This window comes from Tachypleus tridentatus, chromosome 9 (genome assembly GCF_004210375.1).
Source record: "Tachypleus tridentatus isolate NWPU-2018 chromosome 9, ASM421037v1, whole genome shotgun sequence".
NCBI lineage: Eukaryota > Metazoa > Arthropoda > Merostomata > Xiphosura > Limulidae > Tachypleus > Tachypleus tridentatus.
Window position 1 is genome coordinate 67,623,481 of NC_134833.1, and position 17,628 is coordinate 67,641,108.

At 35.9% G+C, this 17,628-nt stretch overlaps 1 protein-coding gene across 10 annotated transcripts in view; it reads right to left on the reverse strand.

Moving 5' to 3' along the window:
- LOC143225394 (DNA-binding protein P3A2-like) overlaps positions 1-17,628 on the reverse strand; it is a 51,466-nt gene that overhangs the window by 18,033 nt on the left and 15,805 nt on the right. For all 10 annotated transcript variants that reach the window (XR_013013824.1, XM_076454719.1, XM_076454712.1 and 7 more), the window contains 4 exons: positions 17,401-17,515; positions 16,624-16,750; positions 9,273-9,422; positions 2,870-3,028 (listed from right to left, as the gene is read on the reverse strand). Coding sequence is in view for 9 of the 10 variants with exons in the window: in XM_076454719.1 (XP_076310834.1) it covers positions 2,870-3,028; positions 9,273-9,422; positions 16,624-16,750; positions 17,401-17,515 (551 nt within the window). In the remaining variant the exon portion in view is untranslated. The remainder of the gene's footprint in view (positions 1-2,869; positions 3,029-9,272; positions 9,423-16,623; positions 16,751-17,400; positions 17,516-17,628) is intronic.

The window sequence follows — 17,628 nt, forward strand, 5'->3', positions numbered from 1 at the left end:
CTTGGTGGTCTATAACAAATTCATACTATAAGCTTTTTCAAAACTCTTATATCCACTAACTGAAATACAAATGGATTCAATATCCCAAATATTATCTTTGATATCATCAACTTCAACAGGATGTAACTCACATTTTACATATAAAGCTACCCACCCACTCTTTAATACTCTATTCTTATTAAACAGGTTGTAACTTTGTTTTTCAAAGAGATTTCTATCATCAAAATCATCTACATTTAACCATATTTTAGTTACTCCAATTATATCAAAATCCTCTATTCCTATAAGTCATCTGCATTTTTTCTTATACTTCTAGTTACCTTGATAACAATTAAGCCTATCATTATTACTACTTCTGCACTAATTTCCCATGCTAAATGTTTCTTTTCATTCTTTATGCATTTAGTTTTTCCTGGTTCTCACCAATGTTTAGTCCTAGTTTAAAACTTCCCTTACAGCTGAATTAACTGTAGCAAACAAGCCTGCCCCTATCTTATTTAAATGCAAACCATCCATTTCAAAAAGCTCCCTTCTTCCAATGAACTGATGGTATAACCAGCCAATCTGCTTATCCTTACATACTAACCTAAGCCTAACATTTAGCTCTAGTGATACAGTATAACATCATCTCCACAGTTAATTCTGGGCAGTACCCCTGACAAAATTATATTATTACCTTTGCATTAAATACCTTTATCAACCCATAGTACTTATTAATTACCTTCTCTGACCTACATCATTAGCCACCACGTGCACCCCTAAAAGTGCATCTCTGCTACTTCCCTGTCAGTTATATCCTCCAACTGTGTCCCAAGGTAACATAATCTGATTCTATTCTCCTTAGTTACCCCCCAAGTTATTCTATCGACATACACATTGTCAATGAACCACCATTAACTATAACCTCCTTATCACCCACATTCTTTTCTGTTTTATTTCCCTCTAACAGTTCCTAATCTGCAGAAGCCATGGGGTTAAATTTGTTGCTCGACACAATAGGCCCATTATAACTCAATTCATCCTAATACAACTCTAACTTCCTGAACACTATTGTACGCTGATGTGTTTCTTGTAGGTATAAGTTCCTTCTGAAATCCTGCTGTCATTTTCCAGTCTACACCTCTCTATCATCAAATACTGTTCCACAGTCTACACTCCTCTGAATCATCAAATACTGTTCCACAGTCTACACTCCTCTCTGTCAAACACTGAAAGTCAAAACATCATTCACTCCTCTACATAGAGTTTTCTCTACCCATACCAGCCATTTTTAGATGTATATTTTTCTCTACAAGTGGGTTTTCTCGTTCTCAAGGATTATTATTCTGTCAAATACTGTTCCACAGTCTACACTCCCCTCTGTCAAACACTGTTCCACAGTCTACACTCCTCTCTGTTAAACACTGTTCTACAATCTACACTCCTCTCTGTCAAATGCTCTTTCACAGTCTCTACACTTTCATAGTCTCTGTGTCAAACGCTTTTTCTAGTTTCACCTTCTTGTCAACGCTTTTCATAGTCTCCTCTCTCTGTCAACGCTTTTCATAGTCTACACTCCTTCTGTCAACGTTTTTCATCATACTCTCTCTGTTAACGTCTTTCACAGTCTACACTCCTCTCTGTCAAACGCTCTTTCACAGTCTACACTCCTCTCTGTCGAACGCTCTTTCATCACTCCTTCTGTCGAGTCTCTGCACTCCTCTCTGTCGAACGCTCTTTCATAGTTCATCTTTCTGTTTGAGCTCTTTCATAGTCTACACTCCTCTCTGTCGAACGCTTTTCATAGTTCTACACTCCTTCTGAACGCTTTTCAGTCTACACTCCTCTCTTGTCACGGTCTCCTCTCTGTCGAACGCTTTTTCATTAGTCTACACTCCTCTCTGTCGAACGCTTTCATTTCTCCTTCTGTCGTTTTCATAGTACACTCCTCTCTGTCGAACGCTCTTTCACAGTCTACACTCCTCTCTGTCGAACGCTCTTTCACAGTCTACACTCCTCTCTGTCGAACGCTCTTTCACAGTCTACACTCCTCTCTGTCAAACGCTCTTTCACAGTCTACACTCCTCTCTGTCAAACGCTCTTTCACAGTCTACACTCCTCTCTGTCAAACGCTCTTTCACAGTCTACAACGCTCATATCTCCTCTGTCAAAGCTTTCTTTTCATTCTGTCTACACTTCTCATTAGTCTATCTCTTCTGTTAAACGTCTTTCATTACTGTTCTGCTTATAGTCTACACTCTCTCTGTCAAGTCGCTTTCTTTTTTTCACGGTCTACACTCTTCTCTCTAAACGTTTCATAGTCTCTCTTCTTCTGTCAACGCTTCTTTTCATTCTTTCTCTACACTTCTCTCTATCAAATGTTCTTTCATTAGTCTACACTCCTCTCTGTCAACTCTTCTTTTTTTCATTATTAGTCTTTTCACTCCATAGTCTCTATCAACGCTTTTCACAGTCTACACTCCTCTCTGTCAATCGCTCTTTCACAGTCTACACTTCTCTCTATCAAATGCTCTTTCACAGTCTACACTCCTCTCTCTATCAAATGCTCTTTCACAGTCTACACTTTTCTCTATCAAACGCTCTTTCACAGTCTACACTTTTCTCTATCAAATGCTCTTTCACAGTCTACACTTCTCTCTATCAAACCCTCTTTCACAGTCTTCTCTCTACACTACTGTAAAAGCTAAAAAATGTCGAACATTCAATGCCAAATTCAAAATTTTTTTTTCTTTAATTCTTAAAACAAGAAGAATAAAACAACAAGCTACTGGTGACAGTTATCGGTTGAACATAAAATAACAAGAAAAGTATTAAACAGCTGACATAGAGTTCTTCAGTTCAGTGCTACACTCTATTATTATATACGTACCTTTTGTTTTTCTTCTTCTGATCGAGCATCACTCCGTACATTAGCCCAGGGTAGGTCTTTTGGCCACCAGACAGGACGAGTGGAATCCTTGCCCCAACCTGGCTTTCCTCTTCCAGTAGAATACTTTAACATCAATGGAACAAAGGCCCGAAGCTGAGCCTTATAGTCACAGAACCAAAACTTTTTGTTATTAGAAATTTAAAAAAAGTTACCAGAGTACATTTTATAAATTGATAAATTTCTACATTTTCTTAAAAATACAAACCTTTATGTGAATCTTAAAAATAGTTTTAGTCCAAAAAATCTACATATTTAAATGAAAAGTAAGTACAGCTCTTGAGGCTGGCATCAGTGTTGATATAGAATGATATATCCAAAAGTCAAAAGCAACAATGATTGAAGGCTGGTAGTCCCATCACTGTTAATACTAAGAATTATCTCACCAATAACAGGTACATTTTCAGTTTAAGAAAACGTTAACTTCCAATGCAATATCTTAGCTCCACTTAAAAAATAGTTGGAATCCTACACTGAATGGTTTTAAGGTGAGTGAAAAAGTGACTTTCCTTTACAAGGCACACAGAGAGAGATCAAGAGGTGTGGAACCAATAAAACAAAATTTCATACCTCAGTGAGAGACTGCACCACTGTTTCTGGTACACTTCAAACTTTTTAATGACTGTGTCATGAACAAAAAGAGTGGAAAAACGTGGATAATACATAACACTGATTAATGAGACCACTAGGTGTTGAGTGACTAGGATATTACAAAATTCTTGCTGGATGTAAAGTTCCCAATAGACAGTGTCCCACCATCTGCTATTCCCAACATATCTGGTGCTGGATGCAACATGTACATTCCCACTTGTGTGTAATTAGGCATTCTCCTTCTACTGAGGATTGGAAGAAACATACCCAATGCTGCCAGGTTTTGGACCACAGATAACATCCTACCAGGGTTATCCACCTACCTAAAATCTGATAGTTGTCACTTCATGGTGAATCTGGTGTTAATTGGTAGGAAATGCATACAAGTGTGAACAGATTTTGGTATGGAAGTTTGTCTTCCCTATAAATTCCCATTTTGTAGTGAACAGGCCTCTGCTTATCATGGAACTTATATACAATTTCAGATTCTACCAGGTGTTGGACCCTGTCTGTTGGGAATTCACATCCAGTAGGGGTTAGGACACTGGCTGTTAAAGACTGACATCCAGCAGATGGTAGGACATGTGACCACAAACATGAGGTGCATCTTCAGTCCAAAATCTGGCAGTATTGGACATTTTTTCATTCAGTATGCAGTAGTATCTGCCAGAACACATGTGAGGACTTAATTAACTGAACCACCTCCAACTAGCACCTGACTGCTTAGAACTGTTTCTGAATGATGGAAGGTAAGAGGAATGCCTCAGCCTAAGGGGTAAACTGCAGTATGTAAGTCATAGATGCAGAATCTTAAGACAGTGAATTTCTTATGGAGAATTGAAGACGTGCTAAACACTAAACTTCTGGATGGAGATGAAATCTACAAAGGTATCATTGTAACTGACTGACAAGAAGAGCTACTGTGCTAGTTAGAATAAAGATAGATCCAGACCTCAGGCAACACAAGATAAAGACAAAAACAATGGATCTTGTCAAGGTGGTACCTAACCAGAGGCTCTGTGTGAAGAGAGACCAACAAAGAAACTACAGATGTTGATGCAAATTATGAGGAAACTTAGTGTATGTACTGAGAACAGTCTTTCTATAAAATGAAAAAAAGATATTGTAAATATTTTTCTTGAAGAGGGCTTATTGTTGGATACACAAGACTTTAGTGTAAGAGTTATTATTCAGTTTTCATAGCAAGTTTTAAAAGTTAATTATTTTGAAAGCTGAATAAGAGTTATTATTCAGTTTTCATAACAAGTGTTAAAAGTTAACTATTTTGAAAGCGAGATATGTGACAAGTTCCATTATGTAACTGCATGAGTTGCACATTGTGCAAGTAGTTTCATTTTGTAATAGGTTTTAGTAACATTACTGAGATGCCATCTTACTCAAGGTTTCTAAATGTTTTCTAGTTTGGAGTTATATTGTTGTCACTATAGGGCTACAGATTTCTGGATTATTCTGTCATGCATTATAAATACATACTTATAGAAGAAAGCTAATTAAACAGATCAGGACTGAATTGTTGACACTTTAACCATGAGGGGCAATTTCTAAAGAAGTTAGAAAAAAGGTTAGTAAAAATGAAGTTAGACCTTGTATTTGTAATGGTGGATATTTTAAAGTGAGTTTCACAGTTTAACAAATATATGGAGAATAATTTGTCTAGTCAAAGGTTGTTCTAATGTAATTGAACCCATTTGTGTTGACTTTGATGAAATGGAGACAATTATTTAAAATTATGGATACAACTGTAGTAAAACAAAGTGTAATGTTTTTGAATTTATTGCAGATTGTTCAGTAAGAAACAGAGTCAAGAAAACTGAATTTTGTAGAAACTGAACTAGTCTGTATGGACTTTTGAAAAGAAAGAAAATTACTTAAAACTTTAGATATGACTATGATAAACAATAACAAGTTTTTGAAGTGGATTGTGTGCTGTCTATTTATTGTTGACAATTTTCACCAACAAGTCACAGACATTTACTGTAAATAATTGTGGCCTGATAATATAGTTGTAATGTGGTGGAATACCTCATTCAAAACCTGGCAGTACCTGGAATTATACATCGGGTCCATGGCAGGAAGAACATTATGCCATTGACTCATGATTCTAATTATGACAAGACTGTCTCCAACCAATACCAGACTCAACAAGAATGTACATCCAGAAGATGACAGGAAGGAGGAATGCAATGGTGGGAAAAGGCACAGTGGTACAACCAAAACTTAGTGGTATCTGGAACAGGTTTGCAGTAAAAAGTGGTATATTCTATTGATACCCACAGAGTGCCACTGTCCTATGCTTAACTGAGTGGTATGATTACTCAGGATGACAAGTGTCCATGATCCATCTACAAGAAAAGTTCATGTCTTCAAAAGAGATGGGGTCTCTCATGCAGCAAGAGAAGTCAACAGACTGCAAACAAAGGTGTTCCATAGCTTGTAAACAAAGGGGACAAGGCTAGGCCACACTGACAGAGAGATTGATAAAAACATATCCAGATGAATCAGATATTGTGTAGGTGTGAGAAGAGACTTCTCCAACTTGAAGAGCCAACCCACTCTGGCAGCCTCTTGAAGAAGAGGCTGAGTATGAACAGCAGAATCGATCTGAGAGGAACTCAAAGACAACCAGTAGTTCATGTAATGGTGGAAATGAAAGCCTCGGGCAAGAAGCAGTTGAACAAACAACTTGGCTACTTAGCAGAAAGCATAAGGAGCTGAGGCCAGGCCAAATGGTAGAGCCTGAAACTGATAAACATGCTCCTGATGAACAAAATAGTTGAAATACTGGGATTCCTGTGAGATGGGAATGTGTAGGTAGGCATCTGACCTTTTGACTTTCACCATCCACAACCTGCGAGTGAAAACCAACATATGGGATTAAGCAAGACTCCATCAGGTTTTTGGTATGAACAGGAAACAGTTCAGGGATGACAAATCTCTAAGTGGTCCCAATGAACAGACAAAAGTAAAATCCTTAATAAGAAGGTTCCACAAGTTCTATAGCCTATTTCTGAAGAAAGTCCCAAACCACCTCCTGTAGATGCAGTGAGAAATAGGATCTTTGAGGAAATAATGGGGGAGAGGAATGGAAATGAAGGGCCAGACTTTCTGATTGAACCTGTAAAACCCAAGAATCCATTGTAAATGGTGTCCATATAAGACAGAAATAGAAAACCCTGTGGTCCCCCACTGGTCCTGAATCATTGATACTGTAATAATCTAAAATGAGGAACAACTTGACTGTGAAGAGATGAAAAATGAAGGGGGAGGGCAAGACACAAAAAACAGTAGGAAGTTAGATATAATGATATATTTTGTTATTCTAATATATTCAAGTACTTTTACAAAACAATGTCCCATTTCAAGCACTTTCAATCCTTTGATATTCCATTCTAAATTTCAAAGATAAATTTGGATAAATGGGAAACTAATAAGGATAATGAACTAAGAAGAAGAGCAGATTCATTTTTGACCTCCAAAAAGTTGAAAAATTAACAACACATCTCTTCATATAAATCAAGGTATCATGTGCAAGTTGCACAGGGAGGTAGTGAGTAAATGTAAACAAGAAAGAATGGCTTCCAGAACCAGGATGTCCCAATACCATATCAGCCATGCCTGAAAAACCATTGTAGTATAGAGAAAACTGTGAATACTATTTGAAAACCCTTCAGGAGATAAGTGAATTGCCCGAGCCAGCAAATGCATAGTTGACACCAATAATAAGTATTGCAGACAACATCAGTTAGATATGGGAAAATTGAGATTGTATAGAATTTACTGATACATTAGGGTTTGAGTCCCATAATGGAATGAAAGATTTCAAATGTTGGGAATCAAGATAAGGGAAGGGAGATCTAGGAAATGGATCAGCATGACTCCCAACTGGAGTTGATCTCCAAAACACTGGGCACAAGCCCCAACATCAGGTGAGGGAGGGAAAACTAAATATTGGCTCACAGATACTTCACCAAGGAGGGCAGGTTGAGAATCACAGGAACCAGGAGATAAGGATACAACACAAATCTGATCAATTAATTCCACAAAGGGTGAGAGAGGTCTGGGTAAATCTGATATTCTTGTGACTAAGAAGCATATCCAAGGGAGGGAAGAAACAGGTAGTCCAAATTCTTTTACTCTCCAGAGCAGGCATGATAGGTTATTTTTCATGTAGTGGTGAAGGTTGCATGAATGTGGACATTTCTTGTCAAACAATTGTTATCATGTCCTTGGCTGACAACTGAGTACAGTGGAGCGCCGTTAAGCCGCGGTATTTGGAGGGTCAACCTGCTTAACAGCGGCTTAAACCTTTGTGACTGAAAAGCCGAAGTCGCCAACAGCTCCGCCGAGGAGCCTCATCCGGGCCATTGAGTGATCATTATATCGGATTATCGAATTAAAAATAATACTTTAATTATTGATCACTTTTTTCATGGATTTACCAAGGATTAACTTTAATGTATGGAGAGGTGTGATTCGGTAACAATGGCGGCCTCCATAAAGCTGATACAGAGAGCAGATAAGGTAGATTAATGGTCGATTTCTGTTGTAATATATTTTATTTATTTCCCAAATTAAAGCAAATCCTTTTTAAATATCCCCTTGAAGTTATAAAGCCAGGATTAAATTCGTAAGCTGCATTTTTACACGTTCTTAAATTAGCAGTGAGCCACGATAATCCTCGCTCACAAGACTTGCTACAGCAGCTTAAGCGATTTTGTGGTTTACTGGTCAGCGGCTTAATAATGCTCCACTGTAGTTAGTATAGTAGTTGTAACTACCTGAAATTGTGACAGTTCCAAAGTTGCAGAAAAAAAAAAAGAAAGAAAAGTTGGAAAAAGCAACCTTTCACAATTCAAAAACATGGAAAATTCAAGAAATATTAAAGAAAAGTGAAATGTATACTATCAAGGAAAACATCAACAAATTTGTTAGTTAAAAGCAGCATGTCTGTACAGTAATATTATTGCCAACCAAGAAGTATTTAATTTATGCACTGGTTAAGATTGGAGTTGTGTCACATTCCTATTGAGGTAGACCTTTTGCATAATCATTTACATATGGATATGCAGAAGTAGGAGGTGTAAGGCTAGTGGTGAGTGTAGAAAATATGTGTCAATAGAGGGCAGTACTAATTGAAAAGAACTATTTTGAGAAAAGGGTAAGATATCACATTGGAATTTAAATTTCTTGTACATATCTACTATCTTACATGGAATTATGACATAAAACATTCTACTGAGAATTAGCTACACCATACACAGTAGACTATATCTAGATTTTCTGTATTACAAGAAGAAACTGAGATGGTAAACATGTAACACATTCTACTGGAAACTTATTACAACATAGACTGTAGATTATATGTAGATATTCCTTATAAAGAAATGAACCAAGACACAAAACATGCAAGTTCCATGTTCTAGTGGAGACTTGTTACAATATAGATCACACATTATATGTAGATAACCTTATTAAAAAAGGAACTAAAAAACAAAACATGTGACACATTCCACTGGAGACTTATTACAATGTAGATTATAAATTATATGTAGATATTCTTTATTAAGAAATGAAGTAAAACACAAAACATGGAAACTTGTTACAATATAGATCATAGATTTAATGTAAATATTCCATACATAGTTTTCCTCAAGAAAAATCTCAATGAGCTCTGGAATCTGAATCAATTATGTTTTATTTGTGTTTGTAAAGACATTAATTTCTCTTTTTGTACCTGTGTCATTTTTTCAACTGGTGTGGGGATCCCATCTACAACAAGAGGAGGTAATTCATGGAGGGTGGGGTCACTTGAGTTCTGAGGAGGAGCTTGCTGAGCCAAAGCAGTATCTAGTTCCTGCATCACAACTTGTCGACAGTTTCGGATCTACAAGTGGAAGTAACAACAATTGATATTAATTAAAACTAGATAATAAAATTGTTGACAGTTTTGGATCTACAAGTGAAAGAAACAACAAATGATATTAATTAAAACTGGATAATAAAATTGTTGACAGTTTTGGATCTACAAGTGAAAGAAACAACAAATGATATTAATTAAAACTGGATAATAAAACATGTTGATAGTTTTGGATCTACAAGTGGAAGTAATAACAAATGATATTAATTTAAACTATAAAACTTGTCAGAAGTTCTGGATCTACAAGTGGAAGTAACAACAAATGATATTAATTAAAACTAGATAAAACGTGTTGACAGTTTGGGATCTACAAGAGGAAGTAACAACAAATGATATTAATTAAACCTGGATAATAAAATTGTTGACAGTTTTGGATCTACAAGTGAAAGAAACAACAAATGATATTAATTAAAACTGGATAATAAAACATGTTGATAGTTTTGGATCTACAAGTGGAAGTAATAACAAATGATATTAATTTAAACTATAAAACTTGTCAGAAGTTCTGGATCTACAAGTAGAAGTAACAACAAATGATATTAATTAAAACTAGATAAAACGTGTTGACAGTTTGGGATCTACAAGAGGAAGTAACAACAAATGATATTAATTAAACCTGGATAATAAAACATGTTGACAGTTTTGGATCTACAAATGGAAGGAATAACAAATGATATTAATTAAAACTATACAATAAAACTTGTCAGAAGTTCTAGATCTACAAGTGGAAGTAACAACAAATGATATTAATTAAAACTAGATAATAAAAGATTTGACATCTCAGAAAAAAAAGAACACTAAATCAAGTGTAAAATTCAAAACAATGTTAAATTGTTTTATTTGTTTAGGGATAGTAACGTCTGTGTGAAACAGTACAGTTAGAATAATTAAAAATAGTTACAATTAATAGCGTGATGCATAGCAACTGGTTTTGCATTAAGTTATGAGTCAATAACTCGCCAGGATGATTAACATGTAGTTCAAACACTAGCGTCAGTCATCTGAAGTTGGCTTTTCCAGTCCTGGTTTTGAGTTATTTAATGTTACGGCCAGTTTCTAATTTCAAATCAAACTAGATGAACTATGATTTTTAAAAGGGAACCACATTTAAAAAGGTGTAATGTATAAATTAAAAAAACTTAAATGGCATTAAAAAGATTAATGGCCTTTAAAAAACTAAAAACATTACCAAGGTGGACAGTGTCACCATCACTGTCTAATGTTATGGACATACCTTGGGACAGAACCTGTTTAAAATGTTTAAAGAAAGTAAAATGTGGCTTATTGTGATCTGAATGTTACACAAAATACACACTGGTGCATCACTTCCAGATAAAAAAAAATGATGAGTTAAAAACTGTGACCAATGCGTAGTCTAGTTAGAACAACTTCCTCTTTCCAATCCTTAGAAAAGCAAGACATAGTCCATGTATGGAACAGGCAAAGCGATGATAGTGCCAGAGCAGATAGACTAAGCTGCAGTGTCGGTTAGCTCATTCCCTCAAATACCAATGTGGCTTGGTATCCAGAAAAACTGGATAGAAGTAGATGTTAAAGAGAAATGGGCCAGTCAGTTTTGAATACCGGGGAAACCAGAGTGTGAACCAATGTGAAGTGATTCCAGGGCCAGTAGAGAACTAAGCAAGTCAGTATAAATAGTGCAGTTTGAGTACTGCTTAGATTCTATGTGATCCAGGGCAAGAGAAATGGCGTACAGTTCTGTATAAATAGGAGGATGGTTTGAAAGATGTCCAGCAAATAGCAGACAGTATTTCCAATCAGGAGTGTCTACTTTTCTCAGATGACTTAAAGATACATCACAATTGGGGACTGTAAGAAGCCATGGTGGAATGGGCTGACCAGTAGATACAGCAATGTTATCCAAGGACAAACTCAATTCATCCAACTGCACCTGGATACGAAGGTCAAAAGGAGCAATGGCAGATTGTCTGTCCTAAAAAGTATAGCCCACTGAGGAAGGAAAACACAACCCCAGGTGGGATGCTTTGGTAAGGAATGAAGTTTCGAAGCATATAGTAAAGACAGTTGCAAATGGCAGAGGTGCAAAGATGGTTCATGAGACTATGTATAAGCTCTGAACTGGGGAATTGCAGAACGTCCCAGTGCAGAGCCATAGACCAGTGATCCATAATTGAGCTTTGATCAAAGAAGAGCACGATATATCTTTAGCATAGAATGTCGATCTGCTCCCCAAGTGGTGGAGGAGAGGACATGGAGGATGTTCAGTGCTCATGTACATTTGACCCGTAGCTGCTTGATGTGTGGTATACAGGTCAGCTTAGGTCAAAGATAAGTCCCAAGAACTTTGTCTCAGGGACCACAGGCAGCACAACTTTACTGATACAGAGTTTAGGATCAGGGTAAATACTTCATTGGCAGCAAAAGTGCATGCAAACGGTTTTAGAGAGAGAGAGAAGTTAAAGCCGTTTGCTATGGTCCACTTCAGTAAATGATTGAGGGCAGTCTATAGCTGCCACTCAATATACCTCATGTTTGAAGACTGATACGAGATGTGAAAGTTGTCGACATAGAGCCCGTTTGCAATAGTGAGAGGGAGTTGTTCAGTGATGGCATTAATTTTTATACTGAAAAGTGTGACCTGAGGGATTCCATGTTCCTGTAGAAAAGAAAGGAAAAGTGTCAAACCCATGCAAAATTGGAATCTCCTGTCCTTTAAAATTTTTTTAATGAAAATGGGCAAATGGCCATGTAACCCATACATATGGAGGTCTCACAAAATGCCAAACATACATGTTGTATCATAAGCCTTCTCAATGTGAAAGAATATTGATACAAGATGTTGTCATTTGACAAAGGCTTCTCTGATTGACGTTTCAAGTCAAATAAGGTGGTCCATGGTGGAGTGCTGTCGTCGGAACCCACACTGGGTGGGCGAGAGGAGGCTGTTTGATTCAAGGAACCAAACAAGATGAGCATTAACCATCCTCTCTAAGGTGTTGCAGAGACAGCTCATCAAAGCAGTTGGACAGTAGTTTGAAGGAATCAGCAGGTTTCAGAAATGTTTCCTGTAAGGAAAGGCATACAGGATGGTTGGAAGCAATCAGTGTTTGATGTAATCCAGATTAGAATGTAAACCTCGACAGTTCCATTGTACTGTGAGGAAAATCCTTCTGTTTACGACCATGTCTTTTTTCCTTACTGTCCTTATTCGAGGGAGGTTTATCAACCTCCATGAATCCTGCCCTGGGTCAATTGGGCAGGTCTTTGCTGTTGGAAGGGGATTCCAGTGACATAGGACATGAACGAATTATTGTTTTGCATCTTGGAGTGGGAGAAGAAAATGTATCCGAGGAAATGCCTGTACTTGCAACCAAAGGATGTGGATCTTGGGGTTTGTTGGAATGTATGTAAGGGACAGAGATAAGTGTTGAAGTTGATTCATCAACCATTTTAACCATGGAGGTCAAAAGACTTTTCATTTGTTTGGAGAATAATTCTTTTGGAGGCACAGAGAGATCGGTCTGCACTCCCACTGTAGTTGTGGAATGAAGTGCAGCAGTATACACTCAAGATAAGGTGGTGGACAGCAATTTTTGAGTCTCAGGATAAGTAATGTTATGAATCATTTTCAAATGCTGCACCTCTTTTTCTTCTAACCATTTAGGGCAATAGCAAAAGTAGGATGGGTGAAAGCCATCGCAACTGACACAATGAGGGTCCATTTCACACTCGTAGGCATCATGGTCCTTACCACTGCATTGAGCACACGTCAAGGAACCACGACATGACGTCTTTGAGTGACCAAACCGCTGACACTGAAAACATCGGAGGGTTTGGAATGTATGACCGTACTCTGCAATTAAGATAACCTGCCTTGATGGTGGCAGGTGGATGTGGTGATGTACAAGTCAGAATGAAGATATTGGTCAGCATCATAATTCCATCTTTGCAAGTGGATATATGCTGCACTGCAGAAACTCCTTGGGTGGAGAAACCAGCAAAAATCTCAGACTATGGGATGTTCTTCAGATTCCTCTCAACAATAACTCCTTGTGATTAATTCAAAGTAGCATGAGGTGTAACCTCAATAGGTACATCCCTAATTGCCTTTAAGTGCAAGAGGAGTTCACTGTGTTGAGATGTGGATGTTTCCACTAATATGTCACCAGATTGAAGCCTTTTTAATGACTTTGGAGAGCCAGCAAGTCCCTCTAGTCTCTTCTGAATGAAAAAGTGAGATATTTTCCCTAAAGGTTTGTCTGAAAGTGAATGCAATATAAGAAAATGATATACAACAGGTGGTATTGATGGTGAGGATTGCTACTCAGAATCTTCAAAACATGGTCATTTACCTATAGACTGTTTTTTCACTATTTTATCAAGATTTTTAATTGGAGTATCCACAATAAAGAAAGGGACATTTTGATGCCCACTGACCCCACCCACCATGGAGCCCTACGTGGGGACGCACTATAATGCCAAATAAGGACACTGCAGCAATGCCAGGGTTTTGTGAGCACTATACCCAAACACCAACATCAGATACAATGTCCAAAACACCTGTTGAGAACATCCAACACTGGTACTTAATTGACCCTAGCCTGAGTGGACCAGCCTACTGACCCTAGAGGGGCCACCCCAAGGCTGGCCATCTACAGGAATTTAAGGCCAAAGTGGTGTGTTACGGTTTGACCCCCTCAACCACTAGGATCCTCTCCTCACCCTAACAGGTTACCATGCACAGCAAACACGTGGGTGGATGTTCAGATCCCAGAGGAGGTAAACTGAAAGAACAGAACCTTCCCTGGGAGGTCCCCTCATCACGTACAGGACTCCACACTGAGGAGTCGATCATATAAAGATACAAGACCCTATTTGAGAAACTGTGAATAGAAATAAAGGAACATCAAAGTTGAACTATGAACAATATAAAAGGTGATGTAACTAGATGAACCTCTGAATGAAATTCCTGACCCTTTAGACTGATCTTAACTCTCACATATGCCACTGGATAGAGTATAAAAAATTCTCTTTCACACTCAGATGGATTCAGAGTGAAGAATTCTAGCTTGTTCACACTATTGCAGTCTGCTAAGAGTGCAAAATTATACCATTAAAATAAAGGAATCACAGAGAAAAAAATCTAAAGTTGTTTTTCTATAAACTGAAATTTATAAATTACTTTAGAGTTGAAAGTTATTTATTTAATAAAAAAAATTTTACTTACTGTGCTAAAAAAAATATAGAAAATTTAGATTTTAAGTTGATTTTGGAATGCTCCCAGCAAAAACTCAAAAACAACGTACTACTATATTAAATGAAAAGGAGGTTTTTTAGAACAATGAAATATAATTTTTATTACGTATTTCATCCAACTAATTCTTGTAATTATATTACTACCATTAGGGCTAATGACTACAGTTTTAGCTTGGCCTATATTAAACACCAACCATGAAGAGGTAAGTTTTTATAACAAGGTCAGGAGAAAAAGAGAAGAAGACAGATAAACAAACTTAAAACACACAATTATTCTGGAGGACACATTTATTGATCCACTGTTTCTATTTATACATATATACATACCTGTTTCTTATTACTGTATTCTGACCTTGGTTTAAAAATGAACTTACAGATAGAGTTTAATATAGGGCAAGTTACTGGCACTGTAGTCACTGTCTTTGATGATAGTAACTCAGAACAGAAACTAGTCAATTGGCATATTAAAAAATTCTATCTTTCACTATATCAAAAAATAAATACATCATTTTTGTTTCTTACACTTGATAGAATCAGATGTGTTTTTCTTGAATTTTTCTGTCAGTATAATATGACACTTATAGCTCCCTAGGAAAAAAGTCACGAAGGTTTTGAACAAAATAGCACTAATTTGTCTTTCTAACTTGAATAAAAGTGTTGGTTGTCATGGTGTGATATATCTCAGCTTCAAGAATTCATAAGCTAGATTTCTAAACATGTCATGGAAGCTCTTTTTTTTTCTCCAACTGTATCAGACAAAAAGGCCTTCAGTTGGAAGGTTTCACAAAGATATTAGAACAAATGGATAAATGTTTAACTTGGTAATATACTGCTATAAGAGTGAACATCTTTAAGTACGTTACAATCATGTTTTTTAATTCTTTTTGTACTTCACTGATCTATAGTTTAATTATGATTGTTTAATGAATGTATTTTTTTTCCTCTGTGCAACAAAATGAAGTATGTTTTGTCAAATTACTTTGCATTCAACCATATCATGTTTATTTTGTAGGTTAGGTTACAATGTTGTAGTCTATGCTCTCATTAGGCCATAACCAATCTAAGGAACTGTTTGAATGAGCATAGAAACTCACCTAAAATAAATGTAAAAAAATCTATAAATGAATATAAAATGGGTTAAAGTTTATTATAAACTTGCAAGAAACTTTTAGTATAAATTTAAAAAGAAATTTGCTTTACTTATAACTAGGGTATGTTAAAAAATTTATTTTTATTGCATAGTAGTGATCATAAGGTGTCAAAAATCTGTAGTATTTTGCAAATCAACCAAAGATAAATTTTACAGTTTTATAAATTGAAAACTTTATAGGAGAATGTTAAAATAACATAATAAGGCATACAGGTCAGTAATTAAAACCTACAAAGTTGCAAATTCATAAAAATATCATTGTGAAGTTGTGAAGTATGTCATTTAGTAAAGGTTTTCTGACATGTAATTTAATAAACTATTTAACAGATGTGTTACAGTTTCAATCATACTGTCATCTGCAGTATATCACTATTTGATTAGTTTGAGGCTAATAAGGTTTTATAAACTACTGCACTCCTTTACCTGGAAAGTTTCCTGAGTTTTTATTGCCTTAACTGTAAAGTTAGTCTGTTTGATAAATCTAACTCTACAGATACATGAATGAAAGTACAGGAGAATATATTATAATACATCAACCACACTACTTAACGTTAAGTGAGAATACTTGTCGACCTCCAATCACAGAATTTAATCTTTATTGTTACTGTATCCAATAAATTTGATTATTAATTTAATGCAATTATTTAATTTTATTTGCAAAAACATTTCTTCTTCCAAACTTTACAATGACATCAAAGTTTAGAAAACATAACGTATTAATGAACTAGAAAAAAACCCAAAAAACATTAAACTAGTGTAACTTTTTTCTTTTTTACATACCACATTCTCTAATGGATGTGCACCAAACACTTTGAAATTATTATGGGGTTTTCCTGGAGTAACAATCAGAGCTACAGCCTGCTGTCCCACTCGTGTGCTGTACTCATCAATTGTAGTTTTCAATTTCCTGGAAAGATATGTCTTTTCAAAAATATCTCTCCATTGGAAAATATAGTCAATTAACTATGAGAACCAATTATATGGATTAGTGTTTATAGTTGGGTAATTAAATCACTGTAGTCAATTAACTATGAGAACTTATTATATAGGTTAGTTTTATTTTTGCCATTAGTTTCAATTTTTAATTATGTTTTTCAGTTACAAGCATCTAGCAAGAATTTTTAACCTATTTATGGTTACAATAGGAAGTAAGCTGGACTACAGTAAGTTTGAAACATTCTATTTTAGTCCTTGATGTGTTTTTTATGTTTTAAAATATATATCTAAAAGGAACATTAACAATTTTGTATCGAACCAACACCATTATAATCCATGACATGCTAACAAAGAGTAACAATGATGTCTATACTGCACAACTCTTTTAAAAGTTTACCCATACAAATATGAAAATGAAATTGCAGAATCCAGAGGATCCAAACTTATATGTGTTAAAAGAAGAATCTCATTTTACTAAAATTAGTACGTTAAATCAAATTATTTTTATTTTATCAAAACAAGTAATACTTTCTGTAGTAAAATATACATTACTAAAACAGCAACTGAGCTTATCCCAGGTAATCAGTTTAGTTAAAGTTTATTTACTTTCTTCCTACCAACCTTATGAGCCTTGTTTGTTGACGCTTTCGTAGAGATGGATTCATCTCGAATGAATGGGATCTGTGACGTTTTTTTCCTGAGGCTATAGCAGCTGCTGCAGCAACACCTACAGGACCTAAAAAAAAAAGAAAAGAAAAGAAAAAGTCTTTAATACATAATACTTTAAATTATTATATTCTTTTAACCACAAATTAATCTCAAGGAATTTTTGTTGGCAGAAATAGCACA